Source organism: Typopeltis vanoorti, chromosome 14 (assembly GCF_054136105.1).
Source record: "Typopeltis vanoorti isolate ZY-2024b chromosome 14, IOZ_Tvanoo_1.0, whole genome shotgun sequence".
In the NCBI taxonomy this organism is placed as follows: domain Eukaryota; kingdom Metazoa; phylum Arthropoda; class Arachnida; order Uropygi; family Thelyphonidae; genus Typopeltis; species Typopeltis vanoorti.
Window position 1 is genome coordinate 30404476 of NC_143562.1, and position 27793 is coordinate 30432268.

Genomic DNA, 27793 nt, shown 5'->3' on the forward strand with positions numbered 1-27793 from the left:
AAGCTATTTTAAACCTGGTTTTACTCCATTTTCCAAGTAAGCAAACAGACAAACAAGTCAAGTTTGTGCCTGCAAGTGTTGCAAGTCTAGCTGACCCTGCAAGAAGTGCAAGACCAAGGCAACTCATGGTAAAAGTAGAATAAGCTCTGATCACTAATCTTAATATTTATCCTTAATGCAAAGCACATCTCCTGGAGGAGATGTATGATGCTTTGTAATAAAGACAAGGGGCCACTACCCAGACTGGTTTCGACCTTTATTGAGGTGTCTCATCAGTGGGAGCCAGGCTAGAAATACCAAGATTTTAGTAATACAGAGCTTATAAGTATTTTACCAGAACAAGTTACCATAAGGTGTTTTAACCTTATTAAATAAAAATCTAAGGAGGAGATATAAATGTAGAAAGTATTTTACCTTGGGTATAAAGGTTAAAACACCTTATGGTAACTTGTTCTGGTAAAATACTTATAAGCTCTGTATTACTAAAATCTTGGTATTTCTAGCCTGGTTCCCACTGATGAGACCTCAATAAAGGTCGAAACCGTTCTGGGTAGCGGCCCCTTGCCTTTAATACAAAGCATCATACATCTCCTCCAGGAGATGTGCTTTGCATTAAGGGTAAATATTAAGATTAGTGATCAGAACTTATTCTACTTCTACCATGAGTTGCCTTGGTCTTGCACTACATGCAGGGTCAGCTAGACTTGCAACACTTGCAGGCACAAACTTGATTTGTTTGTCTGTTTGCTTACTTGGGAAATGGAGTAAATCCAGGTTTAAAATAGCTTGGTATCTTTAACATATATATATATATATATATATAATATACAAAATAAAGTTAATAAAGATTAGCAGATTTAAAAAGTACTATCTCCCGTAAAGGGAATAGATGTAGACCATCGAATGTATTCAAGTTAGGAAAATGAAATAAAGTTTCACAAGTTTCTTCATAAAGATGTTCTATGAGGAAACGACTTTTATGAAGGACTCTTGTTTTGTTCCAATAAACTATGTTTACTGTCGATAGCATTCCATTATTGAAACAAATACTTCTGGGTACCTTAATTTCTTATGTCCCATAGAGCACTTGATTGCTGCTTTGAAAGAGAACATAGAACTATGGTCATTTTTCATCACAGATATTTGCTTCTGATATCAATTTTATGCGAGACTGTCTCCCTTTTTTCAGTGTATATAATAATGTTTCCTTTGAAAAGTCATAGTGAAATATTTTTTTAGACATTTTAAAGGAGAAACATGAGTAAAGGAAGGTCGTGTTTAGCAAGTTGCTCATATTTTATAACAATGTTATGGCTGAGTTGGATAAAGGAAATGGATACACTATAATAATATTGATTTTGCTAAAGCATTTGATAGGATACCACACAAAAGACTGTTTGCATAAACTGGAGAATATGGGATTGGAATATAAACTCATGACTTGAATCAGTGGATGGTTGACAGGCAGATATATCAAAAAGTGGTATATGGTGGGTGTGAATCTACCAGATTTAAGGTGACTAGTTGTTGACCTTAGATTCAGTCCTTGGGCCATAGTTGTTCAAAGCTACATTAATGACATTAGGAAGGATCTAAAAGAAGATGTGCAATTGTTTGCTGATGATGCAAAGATATACAGGACAATCAGGGATGCTACTGATATCCAGCACTTAAAAAATTATTTGAACAGGCTGGAAATTTGGGCAAATGAAAATGGCTATCTTAATGTTAGTAAGTTTTCACTTTGGGATGATGAGATTTTCAGTGGCATATTATATTAGCAGGGTTATGCTACAAGAAACTGATGAGGCTAGGGATCTTGGCATAACAATGGATAGGAATTTGAAGTTCAAAGGTCACATAGCAAAAATTGCAAATACAACTCAGAAGATAATTGTGATGTTGAAGCAAACTTTGACATGCAAGGATAAGAAAGTCATTTTGCCTCTTTTTTAAGAACCTATGTAGAAATTGCATTTGCACTCCACAGTACTTGACAGCACGAAGGAAGACTTGGATTCAAAATCTAGTCACTACAGGAACATTTTCTAAGCCTTTTTTCGACCAGTTCTCAAGTTAGTTGACATTAGGAAGGGGTTTTTCTCTTGGAAAATCGACTGTAGAACCTACACTACTTTCAGGCATCATCATCGAATTCCTGCCATGAACCTTCACACAGTGTACAGGATATGATAGTATTACATGAAAAAATTTACATCATTACTAACTTCCAGACATTAAGAAAATATATTGTGTTAGGGTTAGGGACCAGTGGTGAGCTATAAGGGGCTCATGCGAGCCCTTAGTTAAATTTTTCTCAAATTTGCAAGCCCCTTGTTCTTCTTGTTTACTTTTTTATTTTTTCAAAAAAAAAAAAAAAATTTTTTTTTTGAAATATTAAGCAACAAACTCATACGGTAACCTAACAAAAATTACTCTATTTGGCAGTGCATAGATTATTTGGAATTATTATTTCAACCCCTCTATAACGAATGTACCCAAGTTTGAAAATAAAATAAGCATATGTGTTATCTTTACCCTTCTCCTTTCTGGTAGCCAATCATATGGTAAAACCAGTAGCCAATCAAATGTTCATAAAACTGTCATCAACAGGTTGTTCCACTGGACATTAGTTCTGTGTTCGTCAGTACAATGATGTACAACAATTGTTTGTGTTTAAAATTTAAAAATAATAATAAATTTAATAACTGTATATTCAGCAAATTTTATTTTTATAATTGTAAAAGTATTTTTACCCATGAAAAATTAAAAGATGGTCATATTTATTAAATTTTTTTGGGAAAGAAAAACTAGTGAAAAGTGATTCTGCTGATTCTACTGAAGTTGAAAATGAAGTCGAAGATGAAGCTGAAAATAATACGCGCATTGATTCAATGAATATCAACAAGTTGGGGGAGAAAAAGAAAATCATTTACCTGATTGCTGGAACAAGAAGCAAGCATTGTATTTCAAAACGCAGTATAAATGGTTAGAAGTTAAAAATGGAAATTAAAAAATGCCCCTTGATTGGTACCATTGATTATCACTTGAAGCATAAAAACGAAGAAATAATAAATATTTCAATATTATTGTGTTTAGATAAATAATTTATTTATTATTTATAGATTTGTTATAAAAACTTCTATTGCAAACAAAACAAATTTATTTTGTTTATAAAAAATGCGGATTATTGCATATATGCGATTATAAAAGATTTTATTCTTATTATATTTTGATAGTTAAAAAATGTTTTTCTTATGTAAGAAAATTAACACAGATGATTCTGTGCAAATATTTATTAGCTGTGCTAACAGTCCTGGATACTAACAATGTCAAGTTCTTTCGTAATATCTCGTTTTTAATATGATATTGTCAACTGTTCATGTCCCTAATCTTTCTCAGGACTCTCATATCTGTGGTCTCTAGTCATTGGTCGTGTTTTATTTCTAATCCAGCTCTCAAATACATAAGTTAAAATTGGTTTGAACATTGTCTTGTATACGGCTAATTTAGTGTTTTGACTAATTCCTCTCTTATTCCATATAAATTTATTCATTTGACATCCTACCATACTAGCTTTGTTGATTCTTCTTGTAGAAAGGTTTACACGTAGGTTATATATGATTATTAATTAACTTAAGGAATTCACAACGTACACTAGAATATAAATTAAATTAAACTTTAATATATATTTCCAATATTTTGGTAACATCACGTTGCCATCTTCAAAGGAACTTAAAATAAAGACACATGCACACAGGCACTACACACAGTAAATGAGGACGAAGCAAGGAAGCTATTGTTTCTCCTAAAAGTCTTGATGGTGTCCCCTAGCGGGACATGCAGGTATTCTTGGCCGTTGGGCTGAAGGTCTCCTGATGTATGTCTCCCAAATTTGGAGCAGTCTCATGCAACCAAATTTGTTGAGGTTTGGTTTGTTTTTAGGGCTGAGGCTGATTCTATGAAAAGTCTTTCAAATTTGAACTTGCTACGGTGTATTATTGTGGCTTTCTTCCACCGTATTCTGTAGCGTGTATCCAGAGCATGGTCTTAATTTATATGCTAGTGTACATTGTGAATTCCTTAAGTTAATTAATCATCATGTATAACCAACGTATAAGCCTTTCTACAAGAATTACTATCATACACGGAGATTCCATCACACACAAGGCCCACCGCCAATACGGTAAAATGAAGCTGAAGTTATCAAGACAACTGAATCGTCTGACCTTCCTTAAACGTTGCCGGGATAATCAGGTAATCACAAATTGTGTGAAATTTAAGCACTATTTCTTTTCATAAATGGCTCTCCGAATTTATAACTGCGCTAGCTACACTCTGCTAAGGCAACAAATTGCCACCACTCGCGTTCTCTTAGCTGACACAAACAAAGCTATTCGGGCGCTTGAAGAAGAGCTTTCCAACACGTTAAATCACGAGCTTTGGTCAATTTTATATGACGTCTCGTGCACTGTGGCAGATAAAGAATTTGAGAAAATATGGGGTTGACATATCAAGAAATTTGAGAAATTAAAAAAGAACTCGACCTCCGAACCAAAACTTCCAACCAACACTATAGCCAACCTTTCTTCAGTTACTTTGAAGCACACAGCACTCTTCGCTCTTTCACGTGGCCACAACTTCGCCATTGCTCCCAGAAAAATACCGGCCGGGGATATAATGATTCAGATTAAATGCAGGATCCGCCACCTTCTAAGCCACATCGCCAACAATATTAGACTGGATGTAGCTTGTGTTCTCACCAAAGCAAGACCACTAAAAATCAATATATCCAATAGTGAATATAAAGCTCTGCAGGAAATGAAGAAAAACAAAGAATTAGTAATCACCACAGCAGATAAGAGAAATGCCACCGTAGTACTCAACCAAACGGACTACACAGGTAAGCTTAATGCTCTATTATTATATCGGACTACTTACCTCCCTATTGAATACAATCCCACCAACTCAGAAATCAAAAACTCCATAGGCTCCTTAAGAAGGTCACTTCTTAGCCTGCAGAAGTTACTAACAAATTAAAACCGTTTAACTCTATACCTCCCCTCCCCCATATATATGGACTCCCAAAAATACATAAAGAAAACGTGTCATTACTTCCCATAGTGGATGGCAGTGATTTCCCCCATATACAAATATTAGCTAAACATTTGGCCAAAGCGCTCACACACTATACTGGTGACACACCATCTCACATCCCCCCCACCCCCCCCCCCCCCCACCCCCCCCCCCCCCCACCCCCCCCCCCCCCCACCCCCCCCCCCCCCCACCCCCCCCCCCCCCCACCCCCCCCCCCCCCCACCCCCCCCCCCCCCCACCCCCCCCCCCCCCCACCCCCCCCCCCCCCCACCCCCCCCCCCCCCCACCCCCCCCCCCCCCCACCCCCCCCCCCCCCCACCCCCCCCCCCCCCCACCCCCCCCCCCCCCCACCCCCCCCCCCCCCCACCCCCCCCCCCCCCCACCCCCCCCCCCCCCCACCCCCCCCCCCCCCCACCCCCCCCCCCCCCCACCCCCCCCCCCCCCCACCCCCCCCCCCCCCCACCCCCCCCCCCCCCCACCCCCCCCCCCCCCCACCCCCCCCCCCCCCCACCCCCCCCCCCCCCCACCCCCCCCCCCCCCCACCCCCCCCCCCCCCCACCCCCCCCCCCCCCCACCCCCCCCCCCCCCCACCCCCCCCCCCCCCCACCCCCCCCCCCACTACGTTGTTCTATTCCTTAAGTGTTTTAATAATGCATAACCAACGCATAAGCCTGTCTACGAGAATTATTTAATATAATAATAATTTTTAATCATTTAATAGAAAGCAAATCATAAAGTAAATCTAAACCTGGGTTAAAATACTTCAATACTACTGACTATCAGCCTGAAACAAGAAAGCTTAAATCCATGTATGGTGGCAAGAGCAAAAATTGCCCATATTCATACTTTTACAGTGCATCAATGGCCAGATGTGTTTAAGATTGGTTTCATGTTTGTGAAGGGAAAACCAGAGTACCCGAATGAAAACCACCCTCAGAGTCCAAGCCTGACTTGACTCAATTGCTGGAAAAGAAAGAAAGAGAGAGAGAAAGCGAGATCAGCAAGTGACCATATAATGAGTAACCGCCAATAACAGTAACATGAGATTCATTACCCACTCCTTTTTCAAATATACTGTTACATAAACATCATTAGATATAAATTTTTAATTAACCTGCTGTATAGTTATAGCAAACTTTCCTCTACAGCCTAGTGATATAGGTAATAATACATTTTCAGCCATAACAGTAAAATGTACTCTAGTAAAACCTGGTTCAACTAAATGCAACAAAGTCTCTAACAAATAAGTAGATCTAAATACTTAGATCTACTTATAAACATCAATTAAATCTTCTGTTAAATAAATTTAGCAAATTACATAAAACTAACCAATTTTTGTAATTATGAAGATGCATTCCCTCTAAGTACTTAGTGAATTAGAGGTAGTTGTAGAAAGTTTTGTCAGTTTGTTAATAAATAAATCATACTCTTGTTTAATCCTTTATCCAAGTGCAAACAAAGCTTTTGTACAAAGTATCTTCATGCCTAGGTTACTTGTATATAGAGGCTTCTGACTTCACAGCCTTAGTATCTCATAATGCAAAGCATGCTTCCTTTTGGGCATCATAAGAAGGATGGGAGCAGATTCAGAAAGATATTAAGTTTAAATTAATACAGAGGCCATCTATTTTCCATATACAAGTAGTAAAAAGCAATATCACGTACTATGATGTGGGCAAATAACAGAATGGGGAAGTGGACAATGAGACGTGTTTGGTCCCACAGAAGGTTCTACCAAGGTAGAACCTTTGTTCAGAAATTTTTTGGCTTTAGAGAAAGCAACTGACACAATGAAAAATTGGTCCTTGTTGGGGATCTAAATACCAGAGTAGGAAATGATTGTCAGACATATAAAAATATTTTGGGAAAAATTGGAGAAAAGAGCAAAGCTAATAATAATGGCAAATACCTGTTGGATTACTGCTCAGGATATGGACTGGTTATTAACACAATGTTCCAACACAAAAGGTTGCACAAATTCACATGGAGAGAAGAGGCAAGGAATAAGAAAAGTCTCATTGACTATGTTATTGTTGATAGTGATGTTTTCTCCCTGGTGCAGGACACCCGAGTGTACAGAGGATTTGAAATTGAAAGTGATCACTATTTAGTCTTGAGCAGAATAAAATTGAATTTCATATTGAAAAGAATAACATATAAGAAAGTTTTAAAGTGAATAAAAGTTGAGCAGCTCTCAGATGTTAAATGTAGATTAATACACAAACATTGTTCAAGAAAAAACAAAACAGTTTGAAAACAGAAAAAAACCTTGGAGATTCAGTGGCAAGCCCTGAAGAAAACACTGATTAATTCAGTCAGAGAGGCATGTGGTGAAGTTGTCTGCAAGGATAGAAAAATCAGAACTCTATAGTGGACACAGGAAGTTAAAGAGGCAGTGAAGGAAAAGAACAAAGCATATCAGAAGTTACTGACAAATAAGTTAGGCTTGTGCTCTTAGAGAATACAGAGACAAATGTAAGAAAGCTAAACACTGTGCAAAACTAGCTGAACACTGTACAAAACTAGTTAAACAAAAGTCATGGGAAGACTTTGGCAAGAATACAGAAAATAAATATCAAGAAGGTGGCAAAATATTTGGAGGTTGTTGAAGAAGCTTAGGAATGGAGGAAAGAGTGCTGTAAAAGGAGTTAGAGATGATAAAGGTGACATGAAAACTGGAGAAAAAGATATCTTTGATGTATGGAGTAATTACTTTAAAAAACTGCTAAATGAAACAAGCAGTGATGACAGCACAGTGGTAAAAAAACAATCAAGAGACATCATACAATGGAATACATATCCATACTTGAAGTAGAAAAAGCCAGAAATGTGGAAAGGCAGCTAGAGTAGCTGATATTTGAACAGAAATGCTCAAGTATGGAGGTATAAAAGTCTTACAGTGGCTGCACTGCAGAGTTCAGAAGGCCTGGATGGAGGGACGAATTCCAGATGACTGGAGTAAAGGCTCTGCGGAAAGGAAGGTTTAAAAGAAAGGGAAGCTTGGTGAAGAACAAGCTGGAATCAGGATCAGATTTTCACTTTACGACAAATAGTTGAGAAATCATGGGGAAATGACAAAGATCTGTATTTATGTTTTGTAGATCTGGAAAAGGCACATGCCAAGAGAAAAGCTATTCAAAACACTACAGTTGTATGGTGTCAGTGGGAAGATGGTTTAATGTTAAATCTAGTGTTCAGGAAGGTGGTTTAATGTTAAATCTGGTGTCAGACAAGGATGTACATTACCCCCTATGTCAGTGTTTCAGAAAGTGTGGTAAGCGCACCCCTGTGGGTACGTGGCAATTTTCAGCTATGCATAATGAAAGGAATCATTACATTTCTCAATAAATAGTGCAATTAGAGACAATTCAGATAAAAATGGCACTAACTAATGAATCACATCTCCCCTCCAACAGAAACTGCTGCATAGACTCAAGCAAAACTATATGTTGCCAGTGCAACATATGATTTTGTTTGAGACCACCCCGTCGTGAACGTGATATTATGGGATTCAGTTTAAGGGAATTGGCATTTCAACTCAACTTTTGAAATGCTAATTTGTCTTTGGTTCGCACAATCTTTTGTTAATACCACCCCAATCATTTGCACTTCTTCATAGCTGCTCTACATATCTCAAGTCTTGTAAATTACTGGTAATTTTTGCTTGAAATAATAGGATAGAAGAAGAAGCTATTTGAGTAGATGACTTTGATTATGCACACAAGTAAACTGGTCTCGATGCCAAAAGTAGCGATAGCGAGTAGGAGCTTCTTGGTAAGTCGCACCATTTTCAGTTTTTTTCTGAAAACTCTAGTTTCCGAAAATCCCCGCACATATCTCGCACCACGACTTTTTAGCTTTAATTTTGGGGAAAAAAACTGCGAGTTATATTCAAGTAAATAAGGTAATTTTTTAGCTTTCAAATTCTTAAGTATGGATCAGATCTGTAAAACCCACAAAAGAGAGCAATATATCAAATACAAGTAGCTGTAAGCAACAAGAAAACATCGATATTGCATCTGGATCGAATGAAATTGATAAGATTGTGTCATCTGACATCTCTAGAGAACCAACTAGGAAGAAGATGAAAAATCTTTGTAAGTATGATATGAATTACTTGAAATATGAATTTTCAGGGACGGGAAGGAAATGAAGAGGAACCTATTCCAAATTTTGTTCTATTAAAAATAAATCATATTTTTTGTTTACATGAACATATAAATTCAAATAAAATACACATTTACAATGAAATATATTTTATTTATTTATTTATTTATTATCTGATAAGGGGGTACTTGGTAATAATGAAAATTTAAGAAGGGGGTATGCAGATATCTGAAGTTTGAGAAACACTGCCCTATGCTATTATCTATATGGATCACATTATGAAGGAAAGTGGTATTAAACCTGGTATCAAAATTGGAAATGCTAATCTCAGCTCTTTGCTTTATGCGGATGATGTTATACTTCTAAATAAATCTGGTACAAGTCTGCAAGATTCCCTAACTAAATTGAATAATTGTTGTAATAGATATGGTATGAAGGTCAGCAATAACAAGACAACGACAATGAAAATAGGCAGAAGCGTTGAAAATATCAACTGCACTGTGAATGGAGAAACCTATAAAACAAGTAAAATGTTTCAGCTACTTAGGTACAATTTTTAGTGAAGATGGTAAATTAAATATGGAAATAACAGAATCAACAAAGCCAGTATGGTAGGAAGTCAAGTGAATAACTTTATATGGAATAAGAGAGAAATTAATGAAAACACTAAATTAGTGTATACAGCACAGTGTTCAAGTCAATTTTAACTTATGAATCTGGAGCTGGGTTAGAAATAAAACACTTGACCAAAGGCCAGAGACAGCAGATCTGAGAGTCCTGAGAAAAATTAGGGGTGTGAACAAATGGCATCAATTGCCATATCATATTAAAAATGAGGATATTAATAAAGAACTTGACATTGTTAGCATCCAGGTGTGTGTTAGGAGAGCTAATCTCAGGTGTTACTTAAACAGAATGGTAGAGGAAAGATTAGCAAACAAGTGTTCTCTGCCAGGTTGGCAGAAAACAGACCCAGAGGAAGAACAAGATATAGGTGGATTGATACGGTAATAACTGCCTTAGAAGACAGTAATATAAAATCTGATAATGTTGGAGTGACAGGTAACATATTGATTTGGAGGAAAATTGTAGATAGGAAGTTAGTGGTGATGGAAGTTTTTCATGTAGTACTATCATATCCTGTACACCCCCATAAGGATCCATGTCAGGAATTTGATGATGATGAAGCACAGTGGACAGAAGCCGGTTGTTCAGCGCCAAAGAAGACAAAGTTGGTTCCATCAGCAGGAAAGGTCATGGCATTGGTGTTTTGGGGTGCTAAAGGCATTTTGTTTATTTATTAATTATCTCAGAAAGGGTAAAACAACAACTGGGGAATATTATTCCGATCTTTTATCCAGACTAGACAAAAAAATTCGTGAGAAAAGACCCGGTTTGCAAAATAAAAATATCACTTTTCATCAGGACAATGCACCTGCCCACAAAGGTGTTTTGGCAATGGGAAAATTAAGGGATCTGCATTATGAACTGCTGGAACATCCACCCTATTCCCCAGATTCGGCTCCCTCTGACTTCTATCTCTTCCTAGGTGGTCAGCGTTTTTCTTCGAATCAAGAGGTGATTGCAGCTGTAGAGGGGGTATTTTGCAGATCTTTCTGATAACCACTACAGGAATGCGATAATGATGCTGGAGCATCGCTGGAATAAATGTATTAGTCTTGAGGGAGATTATGTTGAAAACTAAAAATAATTTTGAAATTATAACATTTTTTTCATTGTTAGGCTGAGAACTTTTCAGACCACCCTTGTATATGATTCTCCCTATCTAATAAACTTGTCACCTTGTCATAAAATGCAAGTAAATTGCTAAAACAAGACCTGCCCTTTACAAATCCACGCTGACCATCATAAAGAATATTATGTCCATCAACCCAATCCTGTATTATATTCCTAACCAATTTCTCCACCACCTTGAACAACAGTTATACAAACTGGTTCTGTCCTACAACCATGCTTGTGTAGTGGTAATATTTTGCCTTCTTTCCACTCCCTAGGAACTTACCCACCGCAAGACTTTCATTAAATAACCAGGTCAAGGGCATAGCTAACTGTTATGAACATTCTTTAAGAACATGTGGTGATATATCATCCATACCCACAGTTTATTAACATCTAACCTAACCATCACCTAATACACCTCTGATTCTTTCACTTCCAATTCTCCTAATACTTGCCTCCCTTCTATATATAACACAGCATCATTTACACCAGTATGGTATTCACTAATTGTAGTATTTTATTCGCAAACAGCATATGGTATATGCTGTTCATTCAAATGACATTATAGAAGATTCTTCTAATTAATGAATCTGCAATGCCATTTGATTGAACACCAGAAATTTCAGAATTTTATCCACTTAAACATTATACTATAACATACGTTTAAGGAAACACTTGTAGTTTTTAGTTACTATTTAGAATACAATATCATGAGCAATATGATACTGGAATATTCTAATCTCTCTCTCTCCGAATATGAGGATATATTCAGTGTAATAACATGTTTCGATCTTGATGACATTTGGTACTTAGAAGCAATTTTTCTCATCTCTCTCTCTCTCTCTCTCGCATGCGCAAGCTTTAAGAAAGTAAATGAAACTGCAAGGAAGAAAAAGTAGTTCAGCAGAATATTATCTTGTATTCTCAATGTCGTTTCATCTTTAAAATCAATCTTCCTGAAGTTGTATCAATCATATGCTAGCTAATGTTGTGTGGACATAAAAAAGAATAGTGGTTGGAAAGGTATAGATATTCTTTCTCCACCAATTAACAGTGTGAAAGTACATGTCTGACTTAAGAAGAATATTCTGTTTCCATATATACAAACATAAAAAAAAGGTGATATATTCTTGTTGGTGATTCTTAAGGAAACTGTATTACTGTCATGAGATTTTTTGAAAAGTATAACATCATGTTTCTGTAAATCTTTGGATATACAATAATTTACATTAAGGTTAGGATGAATGTGTGAATAAATGAATTTCCAAAGAAAGTTTCAGAATTTGTAACTTAATTTTTATTTGTAAATAAATAATTGATGTTTTTTTTCTAAAAAGAACAGAATTGGCATTTGGAGGTTTGTTGATTGTTTGTGTATTCTCCTAAACTATCAAATCTACAATATTCATATATACCTTCATAAACTTTTACATGATCTCTGTCATGAGATCATGTAAAAGTCATTAATGTATATTAATGTCATCAAACAGTCCATTTCTATCACTACAGTTAAAAAATGAAAGGAAAAATATATAAAAAACACAAAAAACTGACAAAAAAAATTTCCATATTCACTTCACTAACAATTATAGCAAAATGCAAACTAAAATTATGTACTCCACCACTTACCGACATCCAAGACAACCTCCTGTTTTTGACTGAACTTCAAATAGCAGCTGCATCAACCATTGCAGATAAATATACTTGACAAGTTTGCACATGAAATATCTTAACATGCAAAACTCCCCACCCTTACATCTGAGGGCACATGTCAGGAATTTGATGATGATGAAGTTTTAGGCTATAACACCTAATTCAGAAAGCTTAGAAGATTGAATTCTCAACGATGAAAGCAGACAGAACTAGAGCTCTCATATTTCCCATCTACAAAACTGAAAGTGAGTTACAGGCAAATTTCTCTGCTAAGATTTATGTAAGCATACTTAAGAAGATGCTAAGGAAAATTGTGGAAGAGAAACCTAAACAGGTTGAGAAGAACAAGTTAGGTTTAGGACAAATAGAGGCTGTCAAGATCAAATTTTCACTTTATTAAAAAATAGTTGAGAACTTATGGGAACATAAAGATCTCAACTTAAGTTTTATAGAGCTGGCAGAAGCATATGACAAGATACCAAAAGAAAATATAAACATTCTGTTCAGAACATTTATATGGGGTAAATGGAACAAATGGAACATTATACAGTGCAATACATAGTCTATATTTAAAATGTAAGTCAGCAGTTAGAATTGAAGGAAGTACAGAAAGGTAGTTTGATGTGAAATCAGGTGTGTGAGACAGATGCACTTATCATCTATATGAATCACATTATGAAAGGAAGTGGCATTAAACTGGACATCAGCATTGGAAATATTAAACTCAGCTATTTAGCTCTTTACTACTGATGACGATCCAGTGCTAAATAACCCAGTTCAAATCTCCAACTAAATTCTTTAACTAAACTGATTGCCTATTTCTTGCCTATGAAAAGAGCAAGAAAATGGAAAATGTGACTGATTCTAAATGAAGAACAAGTAAAATAGTTCAAATATTTAGGCATAATTTTTGGTGAAGATGGAAAATAAAATATAGAAACAGACTACAAAATAAGAGAAGATGTATGTTGGGAGTGAGTTTAATAAATTTACAAGGAATAAGAAATTAGTCAAAACAAAAATACAAGACAGTGTTCAAACCAATTTCAACTTATGCAGTGAGGTCAGAAATAAAACGCTTGATCAATGTCTTGTATTTTTTTTATTAAAATTCTAAAATTAGAATTCACTCTTCTAAAATTAGAAGAGCGAGCAGAATGGCAGTGGCAGAATCCTATCAAAAATGAAGATATTATGAAGGAACTTGACAGGGATGTGTGAGCAGAACTAATCTAAAGCAGTATGGAGACTTAAACAGAATGAGAGAGAATAAAGGTTAGCAAAGCAGATGTTTGATATTAAGATGGCAGGAAAAAGACGTCAAGAAAGACCAAGATCTAGGTGGATTTATGAAGTTAGAAGTGCCATAGAAGACAGAAATATAAGATCTGATAACATTGGAGTGCTAACAAGTGACAAACTAATTTGGAAGAAAACTGATAAGAGAATATTAGTAATAATGTAAATTTAATCTTGTAGTAAGTGCCCTAGAACAGTGCTTCCCAAACTTCTGGATGTGAGGGCCACCTTTGGAAAATTTAATTATTTCACAGCCCCCACCCTCGAAAAAAAATCGTAATATACACATATATTATTAGAATATTTATTGTATTTATATTCAATACAAAACATACACAGCCAATACTGCAAAAATCAAATGCAAATATTACATTTTTAGCATCTTACATACACATTTGAATGGCACATTATCTCATATTTTTATATAGATAGATCGATATATTGTTATTGTACATTTGCAGTACAAGCACATGAAACGTAAAATGATTAGTAATAAAGAAAGAATTAAAAACATAAAAGAAGTTTAATAACAATTTAATGTGATGGATGTGTTTCAGTACTGCTACAAAAAAAGTCAATATCAGGTGAAATATTCGAAACTGCAATTCTTAGATTTCTGCTTTGAAATGAAACTTATATGAATAAGCATATATTTACTAATATTTATTAAGCGCCGAAATACGCAGGAAGAAAAATTTGTGAACCTGCAACAATGTGCGATTTTTTTCCATTAAAATATAAAAAGAAATAATAATAAAAATTAAATACGTTTCTTTTAAGATAAAAAAAAGCTACTTAGTCTTAAAAGATTTTAAATTTGTTTTCATTATTTCACCCCCCCCCTCAACAAAACCTATGGCCCCCAAGGGGGCCGCAGCCCACAGTTTGGGAAGTGCTGCCCTAGAAGACAGAAATATAAGATCTAGCAATATTGGATTTGACAAGTGATAAACTAATTTGGAGAAAAGTTGTTGAGAGGATATTAGTAATAATGTAAACCTGACGGTGCAAAACAGGAAATTGATGATGATAGTAAGTAACAAAATTAATCAAACATTACAGAAATTAGAGTATTTGTTTTTTTCTCTTGTTTGCATTATGCAATATCATCAAATTCCTGACATGTACCATCAGGGGGTGTAAGGATATTATGATAGTACTACATAAAAAATTACACCATCACTAACTAACCCTGATTAATCTTGATACTTATAAGGCTCCTGATGAGGTATTCCTCCAGCTGTGCTCATAACTTGTGCCCCAGAATTAACACCCATTCTGTACTGCCTACATAAGATATCATATTCTATTGGCAACATGATGACCGAGAAGGTCATCAACAACCAGCTTCTTCACTATATGGAGACTCATCATTTAATTAGTGATCCCCAATGTGGATTTCACCCATCTTTAGACAGGACATGGAAAGATTTGGAGAAACCCATGTTGTCACTCTCAATTGTGTCTGGCATCAACCTTCTGAACAAGCTACCATCTTATGGCTGACCCCTCTGCACTTTGTGACTGGATTGTCAGCATCCTTACTGGTTGTTCACTATGTGTCATGGTGGATGGCTTCCTCTCATCAGACTTTTCTCCAATGCTGGAGTATCCCAGTTTCTGTACTCTTTACCCACACACTTTGTCCTTTACATCTAAAACCTCTCTCTCTCTTCCTGACTTCAAATCCTATTCAGAGTTTCAATGATGATGATGATGATGATGATGATAATACTGTTCATTCCTCTTCCTCATTCAAGAAACTTGGTAGTAATCAAATGATAGATGCCTCAAGATCTTCTATAACCAGTAACTTAAACAATGATATTATCAACATCCTCAAATGGGGTGAATACAACTTAGTAAATTTCAATGCCATAAAAACTTAGGTCTGACTTATTACCTGCAAGAAAGATCCTACTCCACTCACTCTTACTTTTGATAATGTTCCAACTTCCTTTCAAGATCAGTTTTTCTCCTCTTCAGTGACTGCAGCATCCAGTTTATTCTGGCACAAACATATTACATACATAACCTCTTCAGCCTCTAAAAAGCTTGGTGTTCTTTTCAATTCAAAGCATTACTTTGCTTCCTCTCAACTCCTAATATAAGTCTCAAATTCGACCAACCTTGGAATATTGTTCCCAGAATTGAGATGGTGCACCTGAAACCTCCCTAAGAATTTGTGATAATATAAAGAAAAGGACAATTCCACCTAATAGGTGACCCTTCGCTCACAGACCCCCCCCCCTTCAGTCACTTTCACTACACCATGTTTCTGCAGTGAATTTTCTATATGTACTTTCATGGGCATTGCTTCAGTATTACTAATAACATGGTATTAGTAATAACTAATCCATGTTATTAGTAATAACATGGATTAGTTATGAACAGAATCTAGCAGGTCATTATTATTATTAACTCTGCTCTTTTCTCCAAATTTTCTTAGAATATTTCCTACTCTGCTGTTTAGCTCTCTAACACAGAACAGCTTTTCTTTTTTCATTGTGTCAGCTGTCTTCTTCTTCTCTAATGACTCAAAAAATTCATCTATTTCTTCCTTAGTACAATCTTCTGTATGATCACAGGCCCAAATAAGTCTCATTGTCCAGTTCCTCATTCTAACATTTGCACACATCACTCTACTTCATACTGCATACCATTCAAGAAAATTATCCTCATATTTAATGCTGAATACTATAGCTACTCTCCTTTTCCCTGATTGTTATTGCCTGAAGATAACATCTTGCATTTGTTACTTAGAAAATCTCACATCTTTTGTCTTCATTGTTACAGTAACACCTATTATGTCGATCTGGGTTCCATTTCTTTTCCATTGATTCCAATTTCCAAATTAGAATTTGGAATTTCATTGAATTTCAAAAAGTTATTTATGATTTTTTTCAACCCCATCGCTACTTTTGCGCCACCCTGTGTGTGTATGTACACACACACACACACACACACACACACACACACACACACACACACACACACACAGTGTGGCAGGTGAGATGTTCCATACTGGGAGATGCAGTATGGAACATTACTATTTTTGCAATGAATTAAGATCATAGAGCTTTATTTTGAACATCATCGTTCAATAATCCAGACCCAACAAGCCTATCACAGTCATTTTAATGCATGAAACACCCTCTGAATCAATGATCCGATGCTTGGTGGGACATTTTCGGCAGCAAGGTAAGTGCGAGCTCTGCTAATATCTGGAAGACCATGTTCTGCCTGAAGTGACATGAATATTCAACGCGTTCAGAAGAGTATTGAGCAGAACCCCCAGAACATCAACCCGAAGGCATGCTGTGATACTCCAGAGATGTGGTTCCAATAGGATGGGACCAATGCATACACACACACACTGCTCGAGCCACGATAGGGATCTTAAGGGAGATTTTTGGTGAACGTCTAATTTCAAGAAATTCTGCATTCAATTGGCCCACTCGTATACCAGATTTCATCTTAAGGAGAGGGTGTATGTGAATAAACCCAGAACTACAGAGCAGCTCAAGGAGAACATATGAGCCAAAATACAGGAATTAATGCCAGATTCTCTGACATGCGTAATGAAAAATGCTCTCAAAAGAGCCCAACTTTGTGAAGCTGAAAATGGCAGTCACTTACAGGACATGGTCTTCCATACCTAGCTCATAAAATTCTCCATGTATGAGAAATAAATTCAAAACTTACAATTTAAAAAGTTATTATTATTGTAAACCCTTTCGCTACTTTTGCACCACCCTGTATAATATACTTAAGTTTTTAGAACTTCACTGTATGTAAAAACTTCTTTTACATATAGAAATTAAGCATACTGTATAATGGAGATGTTTATCATTTATAGAACACATGAATGGAATAAACAGACTGATTGTTAATTTTACCAAAGCACTTACAAATTAAATTAGACATCTTATACAAGAGTTAAAGGTGTATTTTATTACCCCACTACATGGAAGCCAGCCTGATGTCTAATTTAATTTAACAAATTAAATTAGACATCCTTTACAAGAGTTAAAGGTGTATTTTATTACCCCACTACATGGAAGCCAGCCTGTATACAGCTAATTCCAAAAAAGTGATAAGTGTAAGCCATCAAACTATCCACCTGCTGCTCTCATTTAAGTGTAACCTAAAGTAATGGAAAAAGTCACCAACAGTCTCAATTTCTTCACACCTGGATAACTGTCAACTAATTAATGACAACAATTTGGATCCTGCCAATCAAGACCCACAGCAGATCTCATTGACTGCACTACCCATTGCTGGATCATCATCATAACACTAATTATGGGTATAGACCATATTGGTCTGTTCCGGTCTCATTATCCATCCAATATCCTTTTTTGAGGTCTACCCTGCCTTCTCTTTCCAATTGGCTTATATTTTAGTATTTGTTTAGGATGTCAGGTGTTGGCCAATCGGTTTACATGTTCAATCCATTTTTGTTTATAATTGTTTAGTTTTTCTTCTATTTATTCCATTGCTGGATACTGTAAAAGTTCGATGCAGCATGAATTTTCGTCCAGTTAATGCATCAACCCTTTACAGGAAGGTAAAACCCAGAAAACTTGTATGTCTCTTATAGTATTATTTAGTATTGTATACAGAATATGTACAGCACAACAGGGATTAGCTTACTCTTTACAAAAACATGTAGAATTGCTAACGCCAAGGGCAAGGCCATGCAGTCGGGAGGCTGTTTGATTCTTGTTTACATGTTCAGTCGCAGGTGGCCTTCAACATCAGTGCAGAAAGGGACGGCAGGAATCAAACGTGACTTCCGCAGGCCGACAAAAACAGATTAGGAACATGAAAGAAGAAGTCGGCGAAAGTTCCAGAACACGCTATCACGTGATATTGCAAGGGGGTTCCAAAACTGAACCCAAGGTTTGGAAACTGAGAAGGACATAAGGCAAGTTTTCGGGAATGATCAGGGATCGACAACCAGCATCGGCATCTAAAGAAAGGAACAAGGGGAGGTTCTTCCCAGATGCAGAGAGGTCCAGGGAAGGAGATTGGAGGTCGATCAACCGTAAGCCATTCGAGTCAAGGAGCATGGATGTCTAGAGGCAAATATGTAAGGAGAAATGAAACAGTCCAGAAGCTATTCCGCTCAGCCGAGCCTGTGAATGCCCGACAATCGTAACCCTTCAACCGAGTGTTCAACGCCGGAGAATCGTTCCTCGTATCCCGCTTGCCGACCCAACGAAGCTGCCGGTTCTCCGAGGATCCAGAGGTAGAAAATCCAAAACCTGGAAAGGAACATAGGACGCCGTGACAAAAATAGAAGAAAAGGGTGCATCAAAGGGGAGGACTGTTCACGTGAGTCTGATATTGTATCTTATAAGATTATGTGGTGTAAGAAAGATGTTTTAACGAACTGATAAGATGCATAAGATAGGATAGTCATAGCCAGAGAATAACTGATATGTCCCTTAAGATTGAAATTCATAATGCATGTGTGTATATGAGTATAGCTAATTCCAGAGAAGCTAATTGAGATTAGGAGGTAATCTGACACCTGTATAATATCTAAGTTTTGTCCTATTGTTGATAGGATTGATTGTTATATAATTCTTGATAAAGATAGAGATGCACTTAAACTAGATAATGAAATTTAAGATGAGGAAAGTATTACAAACTAGCTGATAAATGTTGGGAAAATACCTTGTGTTTTATTGATAAGGAATTGATTGCTATATATATGTCATGTTGTTATATTGATGCAAATAGAAGTAGATATTGAGAATTAAGTTGGAAAGTAATATAAACTATTCGAATAACTAAAGAAAATTGTTGTTAGAGATATATAGGTAGTTGTATGAATTTTGAACTGAGATTAACAGAGGATAGTTCCCCTGCTGTTCTCTTTGTATTGTATTCATTTCTTTAATTAGTGATCATTAAATATTCTTGTTGAATTTTCTTAAAGAGTGTCTCCTGATCTTATTTATTGCAATGCATTGATCTAAAATAATTCGAGCCTATAAGCGGGAAATAATTAGAGTGAAATAATAAGGTAAAGAGACCATGAATGAGAATGTTCTAAGAATTGATTAATATTGCATGATTGAGGTCTACCGGAGGTATCATATTTCATGTACCATACTGAGGCAAGGTGGTGCAGTCAAAAATCTATATAAATTTCATGTATGTAAATTTCTTACATACATGCACTACATGTAAGTTACAAATATATGAAAACACAGTGAATACATAATAAGAATAAAAATATTACAATGGTGCAGTGATCAGGGATAGGAATAAATTATAAGGAAAACATAAATATTACAATACCACATGCAATGGAAAGGTTTGGAAAAACATGTGCTAATGCAATTGACCTTTCCAAGGCATTTGATAGGGGTTTGGAATTGAAAGCTTCTCAGAAAATTACCATCTTATCATCTGCCTTCCTCTCTTTCCGACTGGTTTGCAAGTTTTCTCTCAGGTCATTTGTTGTGCAATGGTGGATAGCATTCTCTCTCTCTTCAGCTTGTTCTACTAATGCAGATGTTCTTTAGTTATAGGTGTTCCTGTGTTATTTTAATCATCTCTTCTTTTCATCCATAAACCAACTTCTCCCATCAACAAATCCTCTTCACAGTTTTGATAACAGCATTCTCCATTCCTCTTACTCATAATGACAAACTTCATAATGCTCAAACATCTCAAGCTTCAAAATCATCTACACTAAGTGTCCTAAACACTCATCTCCACACCATCTTTCAATGGGGCAATAATAACCTAGATACTTTCGATGCAGACAAAACATGGTTTTATCTTTTTTGCAGATATTTCCATGAGTGCCGTTCAGCAAAACTGGGATATCCCCCCCCCCTCCTCATTTCTGCAAAACTTATAATAACATGAGCAAGAGCTGCCTAACATCCTTTTACAGCTGAACTGCTGACTCACTGAACTTCCACTCCCATTCATCTTTCATGCCATCTACATAAGTTCTGTGGAACAGCCTTTCCTATTATCAAGTATTCCCAAAGATATGTGTACAAGTGATAATAAAACAAAACAAAAAAATAATTAAAAAAATATGGACGAAATAGCCACCATATAACTGAAGTGAACCAATTTGTGCTAGCACTGTTCTTATATTTGTACTATATAAAGAAAGAAATTTTGTTTGGGTTTTATATTAAATAAAAAGTAATATTCAAACTTAGAAATATTTTACAAAGGATAAAACATGTTTACCTTTACTATGCAGCAGTTCTTCTTCTTTTGTCAACTGACTTTCACTAAGAATACGATAATGACAATGGGTCTCGATACTGTCAATTACTGCCAAAAGAGCATCCAATGAGAGTAAATGAGTTGAATAAAGACCTGATACTGGAAATGCATTCTGAAATACATTAACATTTATATTATATAACAAGAAAAAAAAACATTAAGTGAAAATCTCATTTCAAAAATAAATTATTGAAGAAAAGAAAAAATACCTCTACAACTGTGTCACATGTGCACAGGCACACACATGTGTGACAAGCAGTTGCATGAGTGAGTGCATAAATCTAAGTGCATTGTTTTTTTATGCTGTTCTTGTTAGACACATTTAGCACAAAACATCAAAAAAACGCAAAAATGTATCTTGCAATACGTTTTTGAGAAATGTAATTTAATTTCTATCATAATTATCCATAAGAATTATTTTAATACTACTTAGTAGAATGATGAGAAATTTGTCCAGCATAAAATAAGTGGCACACAAGAATAAACAGGATGAATATAAATAATATTAGCATAAAATGTAATACAGAAACAAAATTTACACTGCTGAATGAGCCTCCAAAAGTTCTGGTACAGTAGTGAGGTTTAATGTATGATCCAGAGATTTGTGACTTTGCTAAAATAAAAATGCTCAAAGTTTGGCAGCAAACAGAGCAACAATGAATCTCACATTCATGATCAATATTTTCAACAGTGTGTGTTTATCCTTTAAATTTTTCAACATTGCTGAAAGTGGTGAGACATAACTGCCCGGAAAATTCACTGAAAACAATTTATCGAAAAAACAATTAACAGAAAAACAGTTAATCTAAAAAACAATTGATCTAAAGGCAGCTCCTCAAAAATGCAAATCATCGAACAACAATTAATCGAAAACTCAATTTATTGAAAGGTAATTCATTGAAAAAAATTTGCCGAAATTACAAATCATCGAATGAACAGTTCATTGAAAAATTAATTATAACAAATGTGAAGCCTAGAATGATATTCCCTTTATATATGTTATGTAGATGTGTGTGGCTTTTTTTTTTTTTTTTTGAGGGATATTCCTTTTAGTATATGAGTTTTGTATATTTTATGTCTGTTTTACACAATCTGAAAAAGATTATATAAAAATTCTTAATTATTATTCCCTCTTATCCTCTTCTCTTCTCGACTAAATGGTATTTTTCTAGGGAATAATTAGAGAACTTTATTCCCACGGAGCTCCATTATTATTATTAGTAGTAATAGTAATGTCAGCACGATGACATCTGCACGTGCATGCACACACATACATGGGATGAATTTTACTCAGATTTGGCACTTCTGAGTGAATCAATCCAGACCTTGGTCTTCCTCTGAGTCTTCCTGCCATCTTGGCATCAAACACCTGTTTTGCTAACCTTTCCTCACCCATTCTATTTAAATGGGTGAGGAAAGGTTAGCAAAAAAAAAAAAAAAATGGCCATACTACCTTAGATTAGTTCTGCTTGTTCATTCTTGAATGTTAGCAATGTCAAGTTCCTTCTAATATCGTCATTTTTAATATGATTCTGCCATTGATGAAATCTGTTCATTCCACCAATTTTTCTCAGAACTCTCATATCTGTGGTCTCTAGTCTTTGATCAAGTGTTTTATTTCTAACCCAACTCTCAAATTTATAACTTAAAACTGATTTAAACACTGTCTTATATACTGCTAGTTTGGTGTTTTGGCTAATTTCTCTCTTATTCCATATAAATTTATTCAGCTGGCTACCCACCATACTAGCTTTGCTTATTCTGTTGTCTATTTCCAGATTATAACTGTATGTTGATTTAGATATTTTAAAAGCAAAACTTTGGCTACTAATTTGTTTTATTTATTTTTTTAAAATAAATGTGACATGGAATACGAAATGAAGATTTTAATTGGATGAAAAGATTTACAGGCATAATTTTATTATATTAAAAGATGAAAAGGGCGACCATTTATTTCAAATATATTTATTATAAATACATTTTTGAATCACTTAATGTACAGAGTAACCTATCATAAATCTATTCACACTGATTTAATTCTATTCATACATCACCCACTCTCTAAGTAAAAAAAAAAAAAATAGTTCTTGTTCTTATTCACCACAACCATGCACAACTTTTAAATGCCCCTAGTTCTCATAAACTCCGTAGTTCTTCTGTATGAATAATCTCTCCTATCTCCATTCAGTAAGCATCTCTCAACAGTTTAAGTGTTGCAATCATTGTATCACAACTACATAAATAAGGGACAATTCAAAATCAGCCATTTTTCAGAAAATCGAAATTAAATTATTAGCACTAAATTCAACTATGAAATATTCATTTTAAAACAGTATGAGCCAGTTTCACAAGTTGACTATGCTGTTGCAAGGATGATCAATAGTAAGGAAACATTTATTATACAATTTCTTGCTTTATGACATTTTTTACTGTTCTTTTAAAAAAGTGCCACAATTCTAAATTTGTCATTTGTTTTCCTTCCCATGTGTGATACAACACAATGAAATAACTTATTAAGGATAAACATGGATTTGTTTGTCAAGTAACTTTCATACGGATTCATTCAAGTGCCATCATTCCAGTGCAACCTGGTCATTTCACCTGCACAGGAAAAATGACCATTCTTTTTCCTTATAGTGAATACAGTAAATAAATTGTGTGGTTCTCTTGATTAATTTAATACATGAAACGGCATACTTTTAAGCATGCATACCTAAAAATCAGCAATTTCTCACTTGTGTCGTTTTTTTCATCGGTTGCAATATATTAAGATATTTATAAATAAAGATATTTTAAAAAAAAGTACATATTAACAGTAGCATAACTTGGTTACTGGTGCTCTTGGCAAATTCCTAGCTGCGTGCCTTCTTTCAGTCTTACAATTCTGATCAAATATTATGTCACTGGCATCAACCATAGCATTCCCACCTCTGCATATCAATATATATTAGCTTTGAAAGAAAAATGTTTCTATTATAACACCCAAGTTTCTCATGACATTATGTGTGATAAAACACAATGAAATAACTCATTAAGGATAAACATGGATTTGTTTGGCAAGTAACTTTCATTTGCATATACAGGTAACCCTCGTATAATGCAGTACTTATACAACACGGTCTACAAATTGTAGTTGTTGTCTTGTCCTTTGAAGATTCTTAGATGTTTCCATGTGCTCCTTGAACTGCTTTGGCTATGTCGATGATTTTGTTTGTATAGAGCTGTTGTTCAAGATTAGGATCTATTTCTTGCAAGGCTGCTCTAATTGCTGGACAGGTAAAGAAGTGAGTGGGTGTCAGTTGAGTATTGGGGCAGTTTCTATATGTTCTCATATCATCTGTATTGAACTTCATTCCTCTATAATGTCCTGTTCGTAGTCTTGCTATCGTGGTGGAGGTCTTTCTGTCAGCATTGATTTTGGGAATTTGTTGTTGTATCACTGATTTTATTGGAATTAGTTTAGCTTTGCTAGTGTGTTAGCATCAGCAAGAGTTATCATGCGAGTTTTTTGGTTGAGTTCTCTGGCCTCTTTTGCTAATTTATCAGCTGCTTCATTGTAATCAATGCCAACATGAGCAGGAATCCATTGTAAAATTCAACTTTTTCCTAAACACTTTAGTTGATTTAAGAGTTTATGGGTGTCTTGTGTGAGCTTGGTATTGCCTCCATAGCTGATCTTGAGTCACTGTAAATTATAATTCTCTCAGATTGTTGAGATGATGATAATTTTAAGTAGGCTTCGAGTGCTTTATTTATTGAGTAAAGTTCGCTAGTAAAATTAGAAGCGATTCTCCCAGATCCAACTTTTATTGAAAGTTTTTTGGGAGTGGAAGGAGAACACCAGCGCCTCCATTAATCAATATTGGTGTCTGACGATCCATTGGTATAACAAATAACCTGTTTAGAGGATGAAAGAAGGTTGATAGTATTTAGGCCTTTTTCTTTGAGCATTTCTTTTGATTTTTTTTTTTTTGTACAGAGGATTTATGGAGGTATTTGAAGGTAAAGGACTGGAAAATAGGGGTTCTTTGTTTATGTGGGCATTTAGCTGATCAAGACCCATTTCCTTCCTGATAGTGACATCATATTGTCAGGTAACCCTCATATAACGCAGTACTTATACAATTCGGTTGCATTGTATAAGTCATGGTCTACAAATTGCAGTAAATTGTAGTAACCCTTTATCTTTTCATATATTTTTCACCGTGCGACTTAAAAATCAAATTGTATCTTCATTAAATTTGTGTCTACCTGTATCACGCATGTAGTTATAAGCAGCGAATATATATTAGGGGAAATACCCTTTAGCACGCATGTACATAAATTGTTTACTGTGTCTATTGTTGAAAACTGTCTAAAGTTGTCTAAAGTTGAAAATTGTATAAAGTGTCTATTGTTGAAAATTGTCTACATTTTCTGCCAGAAAAGCACATTAAAAATCATAAGTGTGTTAATCTCAAGTTGAGTACTTTATTTTCTGGTGAGTTACATATATAATTAACATGTAATGCTATTTTTTTATGGTAATGGCTGCTAAAACTGCAATGAAAGGAAAAACCAACATTGAAAAGAAAATTTATTTCTCTCGAAGAAAAATTAAAATCTTGGATCGGTTGATAAATGGAGCATCAACAATTCAAACAATCCAACAAAATGAACATAAAATCCGAGAAAGTTGCTGGGTCAATGGTAAGTGCAAAGTTGCTCGTGTATGCAATATTCTAATGTGAAAATTTAAGAAATTTTCAATGATTTGGATAGAAGATTGTGCTCAAAAGAAAATTCCTTTGGAGGGAAATCTTATTAAACAAAAAGCTCTCAAAGTTTATAAACATTTAAAAGAACTTGATCAAGATTCTTCAGAAAAAAGCTCTCAGCATGGATTTTGTGCCAGTAAGGGTTGATTAGAAAACTTTAAAAAGGGGTTTTCTTTGCATAATCTTAAAATCCAGGGAGCATCAGCAGACGCAGAGTTGCCCGGAAATACCCAAGAGAACTTAAAAATCATTGAAGAAAGTGGTTATAGTGTAGACCAGGTGTTCAATGCAGATGAATCCGGGTTATATTGGAAAAAACAAATGCTAAAACGCACCTATATTTCGAAAAATGAAAGATCAGCTCCTGGATTCAAAGTTTCCAAAGATAGAATTACTTTACTATTTTGTAGTAATGCAGGTGATTACATGACAAAACGAATGTTTATTAACTGATCCTCGTGCTATGAAAGGATTCGACAAGTTCACCCTACCTGTTTATTGGTGGGCCAACAAAAAGGCATGGGGTTACAGCTAGCATGTTTAAAAATTAGTTTTTCAAGTGTTTTGGACCCAATGTAGAAAGTTACATCAGGTACAAAGATCAGCTCCTGGATTCAAAGTTTCCAAAGATAGAATTACTTTACTGTTTTGTAGTAATGCAGGTGATTATATGACAAAACGAATGTTTATTAACTGATCCTCGTGCTATGAAAGGATTCGACAAGTTCACCCTACCTGTTTATTGGTGGGCCAACAAAAAGGCATGGGGTTACAGCTAGCATGTTTAAAAATTAGTTTTTCAAGTGTTTTGGACCCGATGTAGAAAGTTACATCAGGTACAAACTTCTTGATAACTAAACCAGCCGAAATATGCAATAAGAATTATACAAATAATGTCCAAGAGATTTCAAGTGGTGACGTCGTCAGGACACTCGTAATAAAGAACATCTACTAAATGTTATTTTTGAAGACAGTGATGACGATTAAAATATGCACTTTATTTTATTTGCCTAAAAATAAAATAAATATGTCATCGTTGTTTATATAATTTAAAAAAAAAAACAATTTCGGAACATAACCCTACTTTTTCTATGTGATCTGAGTCTTGCATAATGCGATTTATATAACGTGGCATTTCTATGGAACCTAACATCCACGTTATATGAGGATTACTTGTATATACCTGTACTTGACTTATCTCCCTTAAGACTAATACAAGGGTAGTCTGAAAAGTTCTCAGCCTAACAATGAAAAAAACAAATTTATAATTTCAAAATTATTTTTATTTTTCAACATAATCTCCCTCAAGACTAATACATTTATTCCATTGATGCTCCAGCACCATTATCGCATCCCTGTAGTGGTTCTCAGTAAGATCTGCAATCACCTCTTGATTCGAAGAAAAACACTTCCCAAAACTGTATCTCTTCCAGCGAGGAAGAGATACAGTTTTGGGAAAAGATAGAAGTCAGAGAGAGCCAAATGGCCTGGTTGGTCGAGTGGTCGGCGTATTCACTCTCCAGCCAAAAAAGCTGCGGGTTCGAATCCCGCAGTGGGCATGGATGTTTGTGATTGTCAGTGAAAATACTATGGTGATGATGGGCAGTAGATGGTGTTGGTGTATATGATGATGGTAGTTGCAGTTCATTGCAGTTGGTGGACTGAGTGGTGGAAACAGAGAATTGAAGAGTAGATGCCCTCTTTCAATGAGTCTTCCGACTCCCTGGAGGTGTTACGTAATAATATATAAAATCTGGGGGAATAGAGTGGATGTTCCAACAATTCATAGTGCAGATCCCTTAAGTTTCCCATTGCCAAAACACCTCTGTGGGCAGGTGCATTGTCCTGATGAAAGATGATTTTTTTCATCT

General features: G+C 35.5%; 1 protein-coding gene across 1 annotated transcript in view; it reads right to left on the reverse strand.

Annotated features, from left to right (window-relative positions):
- The window catches only part of garz (Sec7 domain-containing protein garz), a 405451-nt gene that overhangs the window by 264783 nt on the left and 112875 nt on the right, over positions 1-27793 (reverse strand). The window contains exons 12-13 of the mRNA XM_090404320.1: positions 21127-21277; positions 6212-6333 (exon numbers count right to left, since the gene is read on the reverse strand). Coding sequence (XP_090260446.1) covers positions 6212-6333; positions 21127-21277 — 273 coding nt within the window. The remainder of the gene's footprint in view (positions 1-6211; positions 6334-21126; positions 21278-27793) is intronic.